The following is a 19,122-nucleotide window of genomic DNA, read 5'->3' on the forward strand; positions in this document are numbered from 1 at the left end:
ATCTCCGGCCCCTTTTTTTGGTTTTTCTCCGGTACCAGGAACCGAACTCACGACCTTGCGCTTGCCAGGCAGGCGCTTTTGCCGCTGAGCTAAATTCCCAGCTCCGCCTTCTTATATTTTCAAAATGTAAAATCTGGCCAGATGTGGTAGTCCACTCCTGTAATCCCAGTACACTCCTGGGAGGCTGATGCAGGAGTATTGTGAGTTTAAACATAGCCTGGGCAACTTAGTGAGATGCTATCTCAAACAAAAATAAAAGGGCTGGGGATGTAGCTCAATGCAAAGGTCCTAGGCTCAGTTTCTAATATTGCACGCATGCACACAAACACATAAAATCCACATCTAAATGCATTTTTTTCTTGAGATTCTTTTCACATGTTGCATGCTCTTCAGTTTAAAAATTACTTTGAAAGGGCCTTTCTTTGCTAAAACTTTCTCAGTACAGGAAGGAAATTTGAATAAATTACATCATGAAAAAATTAGAAAATCATTCTTTTTTTTAAATTGAAAGAAAGAAAAAACAATAAAATGATACAGAATTTTAAAAAAAGGTGATAGGAAATTAACACTGGTTATTAGATTGAATATTGTTATCTTCAAAGTAGTGGCTCAGATTACAAGAGATAGGCATGCAAAATCGATCGAACAATATAAGCACTAACTTCCTTTCAGTGAACTAATAGAAATTAGTAGTACAATTATCTTAGCTATCTTGCATGCGCACGTGTGTATATATATATATATATATATATTTTTTTTTTTTTCCCCCCCATAGCTCCAATTTTAGTATTTAGAGATCCAGTTGAAATGAGCAAGTGGCCTCTCAGAGTAGGGATGATGTGTTGTGCAGTACACAGTATATAGTTGTGCTCATTTAAATGAGAATGTCTGCACTTTTTGTTATTTTGCTTCTGTTTTGGTCTCTTCCATGTTGGTTTTGCCATAAGTTTATCAGAATTTTAAAATAATAAAGATCCCTGAATGTAAGTAAAAATGTTCTTCTAGTCATTATATACAGGCAAACAGCAAAAACTTACTCAAACTAATTTCACGATCATTGAATCTTCTACCTAATTAGCTTCTGGCATCAGTTTTTGCCTGTTTTCCCCCACAGTATTTGTGATAGTACTCTCAGATACGCAGCTGCCTGTCTGTGGTAAATACAGCATTTTCCCGTTACATGTAGCCTGCAAAGGGCCACCTCCATGTAGTAAATATCTTAGAACTTGTAGGTATGTAATCTCTGTCACAGCTATCCCTGTCTTTTGTTAACACTCCACTCCGCCTTTTGTAGCCAGAAGGGAACCCTAGACAGTTTGTAAATGAATGAGCATAATTATGTCTCAATGAGATTTTATTTGCACAAATAAGCATGTGGCTATAAACTGCTGACCCTTGATTCACAGTTTAAAATACATTAACTTTTATGTTATTCTTGGTGAGCATAAAGGAGAAAGTAAAAACAAATTCATATAATTTTTAGTTAGTGCCAAGATAATGAAGACTATAGAAACAGTTACTTAAAGTGTTAATTTCTAAATGAAACAGGGTCATTGATAAATTTGGAGTGATTTTTAGAAACTCAGTGATTACCTGTTAGAAGATTTAATTAGGGCTGGGGATTTAGCTCAGCGGCAAAAGCGCCTGCCTGGCAAGCGCAAGGTTGTGAGTTCAGTTCCCGGTACCGGAGAAAAACCAAAAAAAAAAAAAAAGAAGATTTAATTATGTGAACATCTTGCAAGTAGGTCTAAAATGGACCTTTAGTTTCTGAGGTAGGGAAATTATCCTCTCCTTAATATGCTTTTCTGTATAATAGAAGTTAATGAAATGCCTTAATTTATGGAATATATATATATATAAATTTTTGCTGGTCTAGAAGTTTTGTAACTTTCATCTTTGTAGTTTTCTTTGACTCCATGAGAAATTTTGTGTGTTTCATTTAAGATACTTCTACTAATTCAAAAGGTAATGCAGTATTTTCTACCAACCATTTTGTGAATCCTACTGCAGTTTTAATTTCTGCTTTCATTAGGCGGGTAAACACCAAGAATATGAACAGAAGCTACTTCAGGAATTGTATAAATTAAATCCTAATTTTCTTCAGCTGTCTACGGGTTCAGTTGATAAGAATAAGAATAAAGTGACACCACTGCAGAGGTATGATGCGTAAGTACTGATGCTAATATAGTCAGACATTTTTACCCTCCTGTCAGTCTTCTGTTATTGACAAGGTCTATGACCTACGCACAGTTGTTTGGCTGTAAGGTAGTATAGACTCACAGTTTCTGGGTGAAGTCTTTGTTTTACTCCTTGACTTTGGGAATGAGCCAAAAATTGCATGGTACCAGATCTTGTGAATATGTGGATACGGGCACACTGTAATATTTGTATGAGCCTGCCTTTCCACTAGGTAGCACTGGGCTACAGCATTCACCATGTTTGATCACGTCTTGTAAAGACACTCACAAAAGTGAACTTCCAGAAATGCTTCAGACAGTGCCCCAAAACATGAGATAAATGTGTTGCAAGTGAGAGTAGTGTGAGAGGGTTAGTGTCAATATATCTTACCGTATTAATACTCATGTTTAAGCATTCATTGTGTATTTTGATCACACCTCATAAATACATAAATAGGCCACAAAACATAAAATTACTGTAAACTCTGAGATTTGTTTGTATCAAGGTTAGTAAGAAAGGATAAAACCAAACAGAAATCTTTCTGAGTAATAAACTTTGACCTTTTCTTGTGACCATTTTTACCTATCCTTTTTTTTTGTTGTTTTTTTCTTGGTATCAGGAATCGAACCCATGACCTTACGCTTGCCAGGCAGGTGCTGTGCCGCTGAGCTAAATCCCCAGCCCCTGTACCTATACTTTTCTAGCTCTGCATGTTCATGATGAACCAAATGTAATTACTTATCTTATTGGTTACTACTTCTATAGTGCTTGGTAGAAGAACGAGGCTGTTGAAATATTTATGTCAGATGCATTTAACATTTATATATACATCATCATTCTCATTAAAAATGTCACTAATCTAGTTAAAGTCATACTCTCAGTTATAGCCCCTAGAGTTTGCAGAGCAGAACTTTAAAATTTAGATTATTTCTTTGGAATAACACTCATTGTTTTCTGAATATAAAAATAATATGTTTGTGTTGATGGAAATGTGAAAAAAATTAAGAAAACATACAGAAATAATAAATATTTTATGTGATCTTAGTACCCAGGAGTTTTCACAGAAAGTGAATATTTCAAATCTATTAAGCTAGTCTTATTTTTTTTACTTTATTTTCCTCTTATTTTCACTTATTTTATTGGTATTATTTATAACACTGTGTTGAATGTCTTTTCATGTAAATATTTTAACATTGATTGTTTCTGAAAATCAAACTGCTTGGTCTAAGAGTTTGAGAGTACCTGTTTCCTGAATTTTTTCCTCCTAGTGTTCATAAACAGAAAAACCAGTGTCTCATTTTAATTTATATGTGACTAATAGAGTAAAATTTTTATACGTTGTGAATTCCAAAGTTTCCCATGTTTTATGTGTTTGTTTCTTTGTAAATTACAGAGATCTAAATTTTCTCAATTAGTTGATCAGTTATCTGTGTTTCAAAATGCATTGAATTTATAAGTCAGTTTTGGAAGAATTTATAATCTACAATATGAAGTCCTCCCAACCACTAGCATGGTATATCCAAGTGTTTTGTGCCTCTCAGTGGAGATTTTAAAAATCTTTTCCTATTTGTTTTCAGATCTTCCACCACTGCTTGTGATTGAGAATCCCCATGCTAAAAGTTAAAGAGCAGTGTTAGACTGGCAGTGCTAGCAGGCATTTTTGTCTTGTTCTTTCCTTTGATGCGGAGAGATCTGATGTTTTAGTCACTCAAGTATGATTTTGATCATTTATTTAAGATGCCTTTTAAATTACAATATGAAAATACCTTGATATTTCTAATTTATTGAGCTTTTCCCCTTTAGATTGGAAGTGAATATTGGAATTGGTTGACATTTGTAATAAGTATTCAGCTTTTACATACTTCGTAATCAGTTAAATGGATTGCCTACTATTTTATCAATTTTGTCTTTATTATAAGCAGGTGGTAGGGATGGATTTTTAGTAAGACTTCTTCCTACAGGGAAGTTGCCAGGTTAGTGATGAGCAGGCAACTAACTCTTTTTGGTCTTCCTACGGTCTTATACAAGAGATAGGTATTTGTTGTTGTTTGTTTTGTTTTGTGTTTTGAGATAGGAACTTGCTATGCAGTTCAAGTTGGCCTTGAATTCACTGTGTAGCCCAGGCTGGCCTTGAACTCTATGGCAGTTTTTCTGCCTCAGAGTGCTGGGATTACAGGCATGCACCACTTTGCCTGGCTCATCTTTTTATTTTGTAAATGTATTTCCTTCTTCCCTCCCTCCCTCCCTCCCTCCCTCCCTCCTTCCTTCCTTCCTTCCTTCTTCCTTCTTCCTTCTTCCTTCTTCCTTCTTCCTTCTTCCTTCTTCCTTCTTCCTTTCTTTCTTTCTTTCTTTCTTTCTTTCTTTCTTTCTTTCTTTCTTTCTTTCTCTTTCTTTCTTTCTTTCTTTCTTTCTTTCTTTCTTTCTTTCTTTCTTTCTTTCTTTCTTTCTCTATTTTTCTTTCTCCCTCCCTTCCTTTCTCTTTCTTTCCTTTTCCTTTTTTCTTTTTCTCTCTTTGCCTGTGTACCTGCCTGCCTGTCTTCCCTCCTCCCTCCCTCCTTCCCTTCTTCTCTCCCTCCTTCCTTTCCTTCCTCCCCTCCCCTCCCCTTCCCTCCTTTCCTCCCTCAAGGTAAGTTGAGAATTAAACTTTCCTGGGAAAAAAGAAATTTTCCATTTTCTTATTTCTTGGCATTCCTAGGCAGCAAATAGCAAGGTTTTAAAATTTTTATTATTAATTTTATTAGTACATGTTTGCAGTATTCATCTTGGGAGAATAAAAGCCTAGAACATATTTTTACAATATCATAGAGGCTGAGATACTGTAAAAATATGTACTCCTAAGAAGTCTGTAATTTCACCATAGGTTTCAGAACTACAGAACTATTTAGGACTAGAACCTAAAAATCAGTGAGACAGTGTATGAAAACATTTATGAATTTTTATCTGCAGAGGTTTACGTACATTATCCTCTTGAAATACCATCTTGGTGTTATGAGATCTAAGTCCCAGTTAGTATTTCGTAGTTCCACTTGAACCCAGTGCTTTTTAATCAGCCGTGTCGTCTCCGTAGCCTTGAGTGTCTTGATTGCTCATTTTCTCTCGGTTAGCACCGCAGTCAGTACTCCAGTGACCTATAGGAGAGTCTTCCAACTCAGCCTTGTCAGAGATTGTCAGCCTCTGATGCTGCCCCTCTCATTCTTTGGCTTAGTTCAGTTTATATTATCCACTTCCTTACATTTCTGTCCTTGACAAACTATGTTGGCATCCTTTGCTTTTCAGACAGCTTTCTAGTCTTTGCCCTCACTGGGCAATTTCTGCCCCATTGCTTCATGTGTGCCGTACAGGTGGTAAACAAAAATACTTCCCATTGAAAGTGGAGGGAATAGCTAAACTTTAGCTTCACAGTGAAAGTTTTTTTGTGAGGCAAAGAAGGTCTTCAGAAAGCCTATAGGGTTTTGTGAACTGTTTTTAAATTTCAAAAGCCTATGCAATTTGTCTTAGTACAACTGAGCTTCTTACATCTGGTGTACTTGGGACCTGGCAGGTATGTCAGGGGTAGGGAGCAGTCCATAGAATAGGTCTCTGTCTTCACAAGTAAACACAGTTTATTAAAATTTGTTTTTCCTTTTTTTTTAAACAGTTACCAACTTGGTATGGCAATAGTGGGTGAATGTTGAAAGTAAAACATATTTGTCTGTTTTAAGTTGTACATCCAGTGCCAACAGAATCATGAAAACTCAGGCCTGTTAGCAGTTTCCCTGAGATACTCCTTTTTTGTGTAGCCATTAGGAATCTAATTCATATTTATGGGAATTTGTAAATATACTTTCTATTTTTTTTTTATTTTTTATTTTTTTTTATTTTAAAGAATAAAAGAAGGATAACATAATAATAGGGGGGACTTAGCAAATTACAGACAAAATGGTAGGAAATTATCAATGGTTATCGTTTTACATATTACTGTCTACAAAATAGTTTCTCAGGAAAACAAATAGACAAATAATAGTGAGTTACAGACAAAAGAGGTAGGAGATTATCAAGAGTTGTTGTACTATACTTTGGTATCTTCAAAGTGGCTTCTAAAGAAAATAAATAGAGCTATACATGAGTGACCTATTGAAAAATCATTAACTATTCTCAATGGTTGTTGTAGGAAACACATAATAATAAATATACATCCATTTATGAAATAGGATAGGAACATTACAAACTTTACACAGTTATGGATAGATTAGTAGGAAAATATCAATGGCTCTGTAATACGTGGTGGTATCTTCAGAGTGGTTTCTCAGGAAGACAGAGATATGCAAGAGGGACCTATTAAGTAGTTACAGCCTAAGGGTTGTCAAAAATAGCATATTACCTCCTCACCAGTGACTCCTTTCACTGAGGTATGATGGCTGGAAGGAAGGCCAGGAATGAAAAGAAGGACCGAGAGACTTGCTCCTGTGTCTAGCAACAGGCTGTTTTCTTGTTCCTCCATAGTCATGATTACCCAGGGCTCCTCGATGGAGATGACGGACTGGCCAGAGGGAGAAGGCAGACCATGCCCCAAGCCCTCTCATTCCTGTTGGAGTAACTGGTAGCATGGGTCTGAGCTCTGGGGCCTCCACCTCAGAGGGCAGACTGATCTCCAGTGGTCTCCTTTGCATCCAGGGCATGGCCCATGGGGCCTCTTAGGGCAGTTCCTCTTGAGGTGGCCTGGCTTTTAACAGTGGTAGCAGATGAATGCAGTTGTCGAGTTCTTCTTGGAGCCCCAGGATATACTTTCTTTCTATGGGGTTTTACATATATCTGTTTCCTTTTGATAAATCTTTTCCACTGATAGTTATACTTACACCAGGTTTGATTATCACTGACTGGTTACAGTCTATACAGAAAATAATGTGATTTCTAGTCATATCTTTAGACATTTTAATTTATTTCTTGAATGTGCTAGTTATGAAATAAATTGAGAATACTACAATAGAATTGAATGGGATATAAGTTTAGTAGGAGCTTGCCATAATCCTGATTGTTCAGCAGCTATTTTTGAATTAATGACAGTGATCCAGAGATTTTTAAACATGTTCAATAACGCTTTCCCAGGTAGAGCTTAAGGCATTATGAATCAGTGCTTATAAAAATGCTCTTGAGATCACGGACATGATGATATAAATTATTCTACTTAGCTATCACCCAGAAACATTCTTGAAACTTATTCTTTATGCAGTTACACTTTCTTATAGTGCCCTCGACATCAGCAAGATTGACCTCACTTACATTGAAAATTATTATTTAGTGTTCTTGAGTGGTGGTGACTGGAAAGGTGAGCCAAGATCCAGACCCTGAAATTGTTCATTTGTGATGGTACTTTTTTTTTTAAAGTTTCTATTAATACCTCTTCCTCTCAATTTGAAGCCATTATTCCCATAAGAATAGTGCAAGTTTGTCTCACACTATCTCTAATTATGTCCCAGTCTGCTCTTGCCACCACCAAAGTAATCTTTCTAAAATACCACTTGTTTAGATCATTTCTGTGCTTAGATATTTTCATTGGCCTTTGGAGTCTGGCCTCATCCTTTCTCTCCTTACTTCCTGTTGTTGTTCAGACCATCCTGTTCGTTAGCTAGATTCATCAAGTTGATTGATCACTAAACACGACTTTTTTGGTGACCTTTTTGATCCTTGACATTTATGCTATTGTTACCTCTACTGCCATCTTTTCTGCTTTCCTTCCTTCTAATATGTAAGTCTTTTTTAAGACCTACTTAAATTTGAACTTGCCTGCAAAACTTTACCCATTTGCCACATTTATGTTAGCTTTGCTTTTCTCCAAAGACTTAAAGCAGTTTTTTTAAAGTAGTTTTAATAGCTGGCTCTGGCACATAATCTGTTTACTGGAATCAAGAGCATCTTAGCAATGTCTCAGCAGATGACATACCTCAGATTCAGATTGGGTTGTAGTTCTTCTCACTGACCCAGTAAGTTATCTCTTTGTAAGGTAACTTTCTATTTCCAGTGAATAATTTTGAGAAATATGGACTCTTCATTTTACTGTACATCTGTTTGGGTAGTAATACTCATCCTTTGTTCATGCTGTGAGTTAATTATGGAAATTGTGTCACTAGGTCAGTATTGTAATGCTTACAGAGATTTTTCTTTTAAGTCAGAAGAGTTAAAATGAACTTGAAGTTAGTGTTTTCTGCCTTTCCCATGGTACTGCATTTTCTAAGAATAAAATGTTAATGTTTTTGAGTAGTAGCTTGTACAGAAATGTTTTATGTATGTCTGTGTACATACATGAAATATGATCAAAATACATGCCAAATGTTTAAATTTTGAAAATTTATTATAGTAAAAGACACATTGCCAGGAATCCTCCTCAAGTTACTCCTTGCTTCAAGCACATTTATCCTATTATTCTTGCCTGCCTGCCTGCTTTTTCTTTCTTTCTTTCTTTCTTTCTTTCTTTCTTTCTTTCTTTCTTTCTTTCTTTCTTTCTTTCTTTCATTCTTTTCCCTCCTTCCCTTGGGAGAGGGGGAGCAGGGGGAGAGAGGGGGAGGGAGAGGGAGGGAGAGAGAGAGACTGACTTGTAAAAGAGAACTTCTGTAACTGCTTCAGAAAGTAGCAGGAACAGTGGGGTGTGTTTGAAATGAGGGAGAGTATTTTGAGGGGGATTAATGGCAATGTGTCGTTTACTATTGTTTTAAAACTTTAAATATTTATTAACATACTTCATACACATGTGCCTTCTCCAGGATTGGGACTAGTATTTAGAAGTATTATATGAAATTTACAGCTCTTAAGAACCTATAGAAGAATAATGGTGAACCTTTTAGAACTTTCAGTGATATACCGCGCTGCAGCATGTTCATGACCACTGCTGTAGGAGCTGGGTGTGGTGGTGCACACCTGTAATCCCAGTTATTCAGGAGGCTGAGGCAGATGGATCTCAAGTCTAAGTCCAGCCTGGGTGACTAAGTGAGACCCTGTCTCAAAGTAAAACAAACCGGGGATGTAGCTCAGTGGTAGTGTGCTTACTTAGCACACAGGAAGTCCAGGATTCAGTCTCCAGTGCTGCAAAAGACAAAGAACCCATAGGGAACATTTTAATAACTTTTATGCCCTTCTGTCAAATATCTAGGAAAAAAACTTTAATGAGGCCTATGTTTATCACATGCACAAAAGTAAATGATGGATTTTGACTGATTGGAGTACTGTCCTTGTTAAGCAGTAATTTTTTTAATAAATTACCACTTCCGCTATTGTTTTGGACAATTTAGTTAGACTGTAAGTTCCTTAAAGGGCAGTCAAGGGTAGGGATCTTACACTTTTTTGTATCTTTCATATGTAACCTACTGTTTTATATCATAGTGCCTCAGTAGTAAACATAGCTGATAATAAAATGCCTATTTTTCTGGCTTTTGGGGAGTTTTGTTTGTTGTATAATAGAGTGACTTTTTAAATTTAATTTGTTTTCTCTTTACAGCCCCATTGACAAACCTTCAGATCCTCTCAGTATAGGGAATGGTGATAATTCCCAGCAGGTAAGATTTAAGTAAAATATCACTTTATCAGAGGTAGCCTGAAAACAAGTTATTCTATGCAAGTAAACTTTCTCCATAATGAGTACTTTAAATACTGACACAATTTAAAACACCTCTGACAGACAGGTTTGTTAAATGCATTATTATTGGGCTTCATCTGCACAAATATGTAGACTATAGTCTAACCTTTTCTTGATGACTCAGAATTATCATCAGGACCATGCATTCTCGTGCTGTAACGGAGCACATTAATATCTTACAGTGGCTGCGGTCACTGATCTTACGATTCTACCCAAATGGTCCCAAGCCTGTGTGCCTTATGTGTTCTTGCTTTTAAGAGTTGCTTTCCCTCAATATATTCTCCCTATCTTTTACTGTCAACTGCAGTTTGGACGCGGTGTACTTATTCTTAATAGTGATCCTTGTTTCTTTCCCCGAATGAGCTATTCGAACTTGCACCCCGTGTGAGGCTAAGTAAGGGAAGGACTGACAGCATGCATTGTGTCACCTTATTGCTTAGGCAGCCTTTTTTCTGCTAGCTTTTCACTAACTTGAGTTTCTGTACATCTTCTTACATTGGTAAAATAAAGTAGTTTTAGTCTCTTCCATAAAGAATATCCAGTTTCCCACAGTATAGGTGAAAAAAAAATCTAAAATACAGTGTTTCATCTTAAGTTCTTAGGCAAAAGTGTGTATTCTTAAATAAGTATAATGAATTTAATGTGGTATCTGTCACGTTTGCTTCTACTGCATTTTGATATCCCATCATACATTTCAAAAAAATACACGAGCTCTTCTTTAACAGTCAGAAATTTTACATCATTCTTCTTAAACTCACTTTCTGGTTGCCATTACGGAGTTTTATCTTGATGTGAGATAGCTTTTGTTGGAAAAACATACTCTCAAGTAAGAATAGACATTTTAAATAAGAATGTTCTTGATTTAAATGCCAGGTTTTCTTCTGAATTTTTATTAATATTAAGTTGATCAAAGCAACATATAAGTAGACTTTCATAAAAAGTAATCATTAAACATAAATACTGTAGTTATGAGATGAATTGGGCCACTTGAAAATTAGTTTTCATGTATCCTTAGGTGAATATCTCTTATTAGTAAAATGGAGCAAGTTTTAGTAACGATTCTTTTGTGGTTTTCATTTTTTCCAAGACATAAGTGCTGAGAAATCTTGTTTCTATGAATAAGTAGATGGAAGGAGAAAAAGTATTCTATCACTGTTCTTCAAATCTTTGAATTACTTCTGAATTAGACACCTAGGAATTATGTAAAGATTTATCATGATAATGATTTTTGATTATCTGTCCAGGAACAACTCAAGTAGATCTTCTGTCAGTTTTGTTAACTAAAATATTGGGAATCATCTAGTTTATAGAGAGATTTAGTCATTAGAGTCTGTTGTGCTATTCTTACCAGTTGAAACATTTCTAGTAATTTATCTTTGGTCCCTGGAAAGTTTGCACCTAAGCAAAGATACTATAATGAAATCTCAGAGAATAAGATATATTACTGTGCTTATGAAGTAAGAGGAGTTTAAGAAAAATGAAGTAAGAGGAGTAAAATTACAAAAAGCGAGAAAATTGATTTTGTGTTTTCAGTTGTTAGTTTCTTTAAAAGAGTACCAGTATAAGTTAACAGTTTGATTTTTCTGAAACTCTTGCTTTTATTAAAAAGTTTCCAAGTTCCCTAGTTTGAAGACCACTATCCTGATATGTAGTTGCAGATCTTTTTCATTATTACTTATTAAAATGTATTGGTTATTTTCTTATGTATTGATTATTTTCTTTTTCTTTTTTATTTAGATACCTAACAGTGATACACCTTCACCACCACCTGGTTTATCAAAATCCAATCCAGTCATCCCCATCAGTTCATCCAATCACAGTGCACGGTCCCCTTTTGAAGGGGCAGTAACAGAGTCACAGTCATTATTCTCAGACAATTTTCGCCATCCCAACCCTATCCCAAGCGGGCTTCCTCCTTTTCCCAGCTCCCCACAGACATCCAGTGACTGGCCAACAGCACCAGAACCGCAGAGCCTCTTCACATCAGGTATGTAGCAATCCCTGGTTAGTAATTTTACTGTTGATATACTGTTAATAGACTAACTGTGATACCCTTTTGTGGGTGCATATTTATCCCTTTCCTCTTGTACTCCCTATTTATAAAAATGTAAACATTTAAGCTATATGAAATTAAATGGTAAATTGTTGAAGGATCTAAAACAAAGATTGCTCCAGAAATTGAAGATTAAGTCATTTTCTCAGTATCATATCAAAAAGCTTATTCCTCTGGGAATTAGTGAGGAATTAGCTTTTTAGTCCAGTTTGTATTTGTGTAGATAAAATTTTCTCCACAACTGATAAAGAGATAAGAAGTTGCTTGGTAGTAAAAGTTGTTGCATTTTTTAGCTATTTCCATTTGTATTCATTTTAAATTCTCTTAATTGATGTGAAAGGTTTAAATTAACATTCACTGCAGCACTTCTGAAGCAGATAATTAAAAATACTACCAAATTTTTTTCATTGAATTATTTTTTCTTAGTATATGAGGCACTGTCAAATTTATTTGTAATTGTATTTAAATGACTGGCTGGTTTTGATTGTGAATAGCTGACTATAATTTGGATCAAGGATTTTTTTCCTTTTGATTAGCAAAACCATCTAAATTCATCAGTTTTTGAAGTTAGGAATTTAAGTGAAAGTACTGTTAGGAGTACGTGGTGTTCCTTGTAATTAGTGAACTTTCTGTGCTAAAAAGTCATGAAGATTTTGCATATACTTGCAGTCTTAGTTTCTTTCTTCTTGTTGCTGAGACAAAGCACCCAACACCCAGAGTTAAAGGGGGAAGGATTTATTTAGCTCACAGTTCATAGAGGTTTTTCACCCATAATTAGCTGGTTCCAAGGCAGGGTGGCATGGCGGACAAGCATTGCAGAGGAGAAACAGTTCGTGTAGGCAGAAAGTAGCAAAGCAATAAGGGAGCAACCACAGCTCTTTCTATCCATCTTATCCAGGCTGTGTAGGGCGGGTAGCACTCACATCCTTAATCCTAGTGCCCTTGACCCTAGCATCGCACCATGAATGAATTCCAGTGTTACACACTCTAGATCTAGCCACCTCTGAAAAAGTCCCACCTATGACTGCATGAGGCTTTGAGGGGACATCTAGACACAAACCATAACATTCCATCTCTGGGCTCCCAAAGACACATAAACATCTGTTTATGCAAAAGACATTTAGTCCATCTCCAGTAATTGCCAAAGTCCTGCCAATTTCAGCATTGCTGAAAAATCCAAGTCCAAATTCTCCTGAGATATAAGGCAAACTTTTAGCTGCAAGCCCCTGTACAAATGAAGAGAAAGTTAAACACTTCCAAAATTCAATGGCACAAAATAGACATTTCCATTCCAAAAGTTACACACAGGCACTGGAGCAAGGAATGAGAGCAAAGCAAGACCAGAATTCAGCAGGGCAAACATTAAGGCCTGTATTTCCATGTGCAGCATCCGAGGCAATCTGTGGCAAGATGTAAACTCTAAAGGAGTTGGGTGGCTCCATTCCTATAGCACTTCTGTGCTTGTAGCTCCCATGGTTTCTTTCTTTGGCTGGCTTTGCTCACTCCTTGCAGCTTTCCTTGGATGATCTGTGTTCCTGGCTTCTCCAGACTTTTGGGGTTGCCACTGCATCTTTGGCTTCATATTCAGCTTCACACACTGCCCTCTCAGGGTTACACTGCCTGGCCACTCAGGCCTTCTTTTGAAATCTGGGTGGAAGCTTTCCAAACTCCATAACTCCTGCAGTCTACATATGCCTAAAGTCTTCACCACGTGGATGATATCAAGGTCTGCTGCCAGGAGGAGCAGTAGCCAGGCTTCCTTCTCTCTTGGTTGTAGGGATCTAGTGCCTATGAACCAAATCCTGAGGAACAGCTTCCCTACCCCACAGCCATTCTGGAACATGGTACCCCGGGGCTCTCTTCAAAGCAAAGTCTTTCACTTTTGCAATTTTGAGGCTGCAAAGGGTAGGACCCTGCTGCTGCTTGTGATACCTTTGGGCCATCTTTTCTCTTCTCCTGTTCCTTCTCAGCAATCAAGATCTCTGCTCTATCTTTGCCGTCCATAGCTTTACCAGCACTTCCTTTCTGGCCAGACTCAAAATATTTTATAACATGCTGCTGGGTTCTTGATTCTCAACATAAATCTGGCTAAAAAACATTAGACTGCCTTGAAACTTATTCTGCCAGATTAATTAGTCCACTGCCCTTATTCTCAGTCTCAGGCAATCTCTCAACACAAGCAAAATGCAGACAAACTTTCTGCCAAGGCGTTACACACATTGTCTGGAGTCCAACAGCCAATGCAGTCCTTCTTTCCAGCAGAAACTTCCTGTGCCTGTTCTTTACCAGCTTTGTGGCCTTCTGAGCTCTGATCAAACTCTCCCATATAGTACAGCCTAAGAATCTATTTTTTTAGTTAGCATCTCTGAACCTTTCCTAACTCTTCCCCTTCCCACAAGCCAGTTCCAAAGGCTCCTAAACCACATGGCCAGGTACAGTCACAGCAATGGCTTCACTTCTGTGGTACTAGATTATATCTGATTTTCTTATTGGTGAGAGAAAATACCCACCACCCAAAGTTAAAAGAGGAAATTTTGTTTATCTCATATTTTATAGAAGTTTTAGTTTGTAGTCAACTGGTTCCAAGGCAGAGTGTTACAGCAGAGGAACCTTGCAGGGAAGGAAAAGTTCATAGTAGGCAGAAGGTAGCAGAACAACAAGGGGTGACTACAGCTCTTTCTGTTCCTTATATTTCATCCAGGCCACTTAGGGCAGGTAGCACTCACACCCTTAATCCTAGCTCCCTTAGTCCTAGCATTGTACCATGAATCAATCCCTGCATCACACACTCTAGATCCAGCCACCTCTGAAAAAGCCCTACCTGTGACTGCATGAAGCTTTGGGGGGACATCTTGATACAAGCCATAACACTTGCTTTTATCTTATTATGTGACATGCTTAAGTTGCACTAGTGTGGATCCTAATTAAGTGTGAAAGTGAACTCTATATTTTATATTCATCACTATTTCTCTTCCCAACAGAAACTATCCCAGTGTCATCCTCTACAGACTGGCAAGCAGCGTTTGGCTTTGGTTCTTCTAAACAACCAGAGGATGACTTGGGTTTTGATCCCTTTGATGTTACTAGAAAAGCCTTAGCAGACCTGATTGAGAAGGAACTGTCTGTCCAAGACCAACCTTCCCTTTCGCCCACATCTCTTCAGAACTCCTCTTCACACACTACAACCGCCAAAGGCCCAGGCTCTGGATTCCTGCATCCTGCTGCACCTACAAATGCCAACTCTCTCAATAGTACCTTTTCAGTCTTGCCACAGAGGTTCCCTCAGTTTCAGCAGCACCGAGCGGTTTATAATTCGTTCAGTTTTCCAGGCCAGGCAGCCCGCTATCCTTGGATGGCCTTTCCACGCAATAGCGTCATGCACTTGAACCACACAGCAAACCCCACCTCAAATAGTCATTTCTTGGACTTGAATCTCCCGCCACAGCACAGCACAGGTCTGGGAGGGATCCCTATAGCAGGTAGGTTCGGTTAAAGCCTTTTGAGAACTCTTGAGTAACTCATGCCTTCAGGGTATTGTGGGTGGGGATGTTGGGTAGCAAAATACTTAGTAGGCTTAGAAATTTCTATGAGAAAACATTAAAGTCTTTATCATAATCTAAAAAATTTTTAATGAGGTGGATGCCTTGTAATATTGAGCTTTATAAGGATGGTGGAGTATTATACCTATTTATTGTTTGAAAGCATTTTACTTAATAGGATAGTTGTAAGAAGAAGAAGAAGAAAATGACCTCTGAAATTATGGTGCTATAAAGTCCAACACCAAAGTAAAAATTCTGATTTTACATTCTAAAAATAAAGAGGTTAAAAATTTTTAAATAATGAGAGCATGAGGGATAAAGCCACTCTTAACTGCTTATAGCAATTACTTATTTTGACTGATAAACACACACACATCAAAATTGTGCTATATATTAATAGAGTACTTAATATTTGAGAACTGATCATTAATGTCGTGTAAGCATATCAGATATTACAGACATACTTCTGTGAAAAAGAATTGTTCAAAGAAAGATATTTACCCTTTTAATCTGTCACGTTTTTATTTCTGGGGGAAAATGTTAGGTATATATAAGATAATACAAGTTTTATGCCAGAATACTTCTGGTTTTGTACTGCCACCCTTGAAGGTTTCAGAACTTTGGGGTTTTAAGATCCTATATAACATTTTTTAGATAAACTGTCTTCTAGGGAGTCACTCTTGTTAATGTGTTGTTGTTTCAATTTGGGCTCTAGAGATGATGTGAAAGAGTTTGTTTCTCTCCTAATTCAAGTGGAATAGTCCCTTATTCTGTTACGTAACTTACATACTCTTTTTATGTCTTGCCATGGCCTTTAAGGTATTACATGGCACAATGGTGTCAGTTGTATACTTTTACCAGAAAGGTATTCATTTTCTAGTTTTTCGCAGTGTTGAGAGATGAATGTATAGATATCCATCAAGGTAGTTTGGTTGTGTTCCCTTGAAATCAAAAAGTTCTGTTCTGTGGACAAGTAGCTGGGTCTTAGTTTGTGGCTGTGTGTATAGTGAAGTTAACAGTTGACACCGTGAGGTTAGTTCACATAAGTTTGAGAGCACCTAAATAGTGATTTGCACATTGATGAGGTTCATGATATTTGTTCATTTAATTATGGTAGGTAGTAGATAATCCAGAGCAGCAATTTTTGGTCTTTTCCTTCTGTGAGGTACCCACTTGTGAAACACTTCAGTATTTAGTATCTATATACAGCTTTTCTTCCATTCAAGATAGCGTATAAGAATATAATTTTGTTTTGCTTTGCTTTTCTCATAATCATTTTTAAAAGTAGCATTTTAATTACTAGTTAATCTTTACCTGGTTACAATAATATAAAATTTAAATTCCCCTAAATACTCTAAACAGTAAAAATAAAAGTATGAAACCAATTACAGCATTATAACAGCTCCTGTTTGTCCAACAGTGAACTAGCCCGTGTAGAAATACAAAAGAAGTATAAAACTTGGCTACTATTTCCAGGCAGAGGGTACTTGAAGAGATAAGATTCAAATCATGTGCGAAGGTGGTAACTGTGTGGTAGTGGAATCTGAGACATCAGTGTAGCCTGTAATTGTTGGGGAGGCTTCATTGAAGAAGTAGAAATTGATCTTTTAAGGTGGTGTCGAGGGTTTGTGTCAGCAGCAGGGAAAGAGCCAGGTAGGTCTTTTATGTTGTTGGAAATGTCTGGAGGCAGGCTAAGGCAAGCATTAGTGTCATCACCTTAAGACTCAATCATACTGCCTTCTGCAACAAGAGATGCTGCTTAAATTGTAGAGAGATGTTGGAGGAGAAGATGAGGCATCTGCTGGTGAGGCAGAACAGCACGGGCTTAATGCGAGACTCTGCTTCTCAGCTGTCTTCACTTTGTTCTTCTGTTTGACTTGTTACTTGGCCATATTTGATAAATTATGCGTTCTTCCAAATTCTTAGTCATCATGTTGTCCATTAGCACTGAAGAGCAGTTTTAACCCAAAAGTTGCAAGTAAGTAGGTATTTTGGAAATGCCACACTGGTAATGAATGAAAAGTCACTGATTAGTGAGTGTAGTTGTTCTGTTTAGTTATTTGAAATGTTTATCTAAAATATGTTTTTTGGTTTTTGGGGGTACTGGAAAGTTGAACTCAGGACCTCACACTTGCCAGGTAGGCACTGTGCTGCTGAGCTGTATCCCCGGCCCTTGTTACTTTTTAAATGTAGCTTTATAGTTCTGTCCTTGCAAGGTTTTTTTGTTTTTGTTAACTTTTACCATATACCCAACTATAGAGCATTAAGAACTTTTTTTTCAGATGTGCTAAAAATTAAGTCACCTACTTTAGGTTCTGAATCAGGGTTGTTTGACGTTGGGTGGGGGAGTTTGTTATTTCAGATTTTCAATTTTGAATTATGCATATTTGCTTGGTACTTAAATGGTGACTTTTTGTTAAGCTTACTGTTAGATTATTTTTAAGGCTTTTGATGGCTAGGGAAATTTCAGTTTTAATATGCCAGAATATTTAAAATCACCAGAATTCTATCATATGTTTAAATAATTGACAGGTACCTCAAGAAACTATGTCAGCAGTCCTTAGAATAGTTTTATAATTGTAGCCAGATGATTTAGAATTTTCAGTAATTATTAGAAATGACAGAGAGAAAAATCTGGAAAACTATATACAACTTAATTGCATTTAATCTGAAGGAGTTTAATAACTGGGGGAATACCTGCCTTTTCTGTCTCTAGTTGTAACTCAGTAGTACTTGAGTTGAACTATTGAAAGGGAATCAACTTCGTATTCTCCACTGATTATCATGGTACCTTACACAGGGCAGCTATTGACTAAACACTTCAGTAATGGAGACTACGTATTGTTTCAATGGAACCTGCTACTTTAACATTTACCTAACTATTCTAAACTAATTCTATACTGGGAATAGCATATATAGAGAACTACAGAAGTCAAATCAAAGGTGGCAGCCACCTATATATCACACAGATATCATGTCTTTTTATTACCTATTTATATTGACATTTTGTTTTGATTTGTTTAGTTAATTATTAAAAACAGATATCTGAAATCTATCATGGGAAGAACAGTTGCCAGAGGTTTGACAGAAATTGGGCTCCTGTTTCCTTTGTGTAATTGAAAACATGTTTGTGTTTAAAAATAATTATTTTCTTAATTAAGTGAAAGCTCTTTAGCAGCATTTTCTGGGCTGCACGTCTGGTTTGCTTTTAGAAAGATTTTTGAAATAAATAATATTGGGACAAAACTTTGATTAGTGGCCAGTTGTAAATCCAAATAATTTGTTAAGGGCCACACATTCAATTAACAGTACAACTAGCATAAGAACTCAGACCTCAAAATCACTTTTTGCACTACAACACTCATGTTCTCCTTCACAATTGAAGATCACTGGCATGTGCTTTAACTTGGCTTTCTTCCCATTGTAGTTGATTTCTGCTCTCACATACTTGGAAGTCTCTTTTTATCAGTAGGATCTATTCATAAGACGTACCAGCCAAGTTCAGGGATATGGCTATAGTACACACATAAAAACAAAGTAGAGTGTTTATTAATTGGATGAAAATCAGTCTTTGCTTAGCCCTCATTAGTACATGATGTCACCAAGTCAAAAATTTGCTTTACACAACCTCATTGCTTTATATTTCGAGTTTATAGGAACTTTGCTGGTTTTCTGAAAAACTATGAAATAACCTGTTTGTTGATTGAAAGACTCCTTTTCTGCACTGTGTCAGTTAAGCTATCTTT

General features: G+C 36.7%; 1 protein-coding gene across 1 annotated transcript in view; it reads left to right on the plus strand.

The window, feature by feature from the left end:
• Cnot4 (CCR4-NOT transcription complex, subunit 4) overlaps positions 1-19,122 on the plus strand; it is a gene marked incomplete at its 3' end in the record, with an annotated part of 115,938 nt that overhangs the window by 71,594 nt on the left and 25,222 nt on the right. The window contains 4 exon segments of the mRNA XM_005405477.2: positions 2,033-2,166; positions 9,647-9,704; positions 11,522-11,771; positions 14,819-15,316. Of these exon segments, the coding sequence (XP_005405534.1) occupies positions 2,033-2,166; positions 9,647-9,704; positions 11,522-11,771; positions 14,819-15,316 (940 nt within the window).

Source organism: Chinchilla lanigera, unplaced genomic scaffold (assembly GCF_000276665.1).
Source record: "Chinchilla lanigera isolate Chin_1 unplaced genomic scaffold, ChiLan1.0 scaffold00093, whole genome shotgun sequence".
In the NCBI taxonomy this organism is placed as follows: Eukaryota; Metazoa; Chordata; class Mammalia; order Rodentia; family Chinchillidae; genus Chinchilla; species Chinchilla lanigera.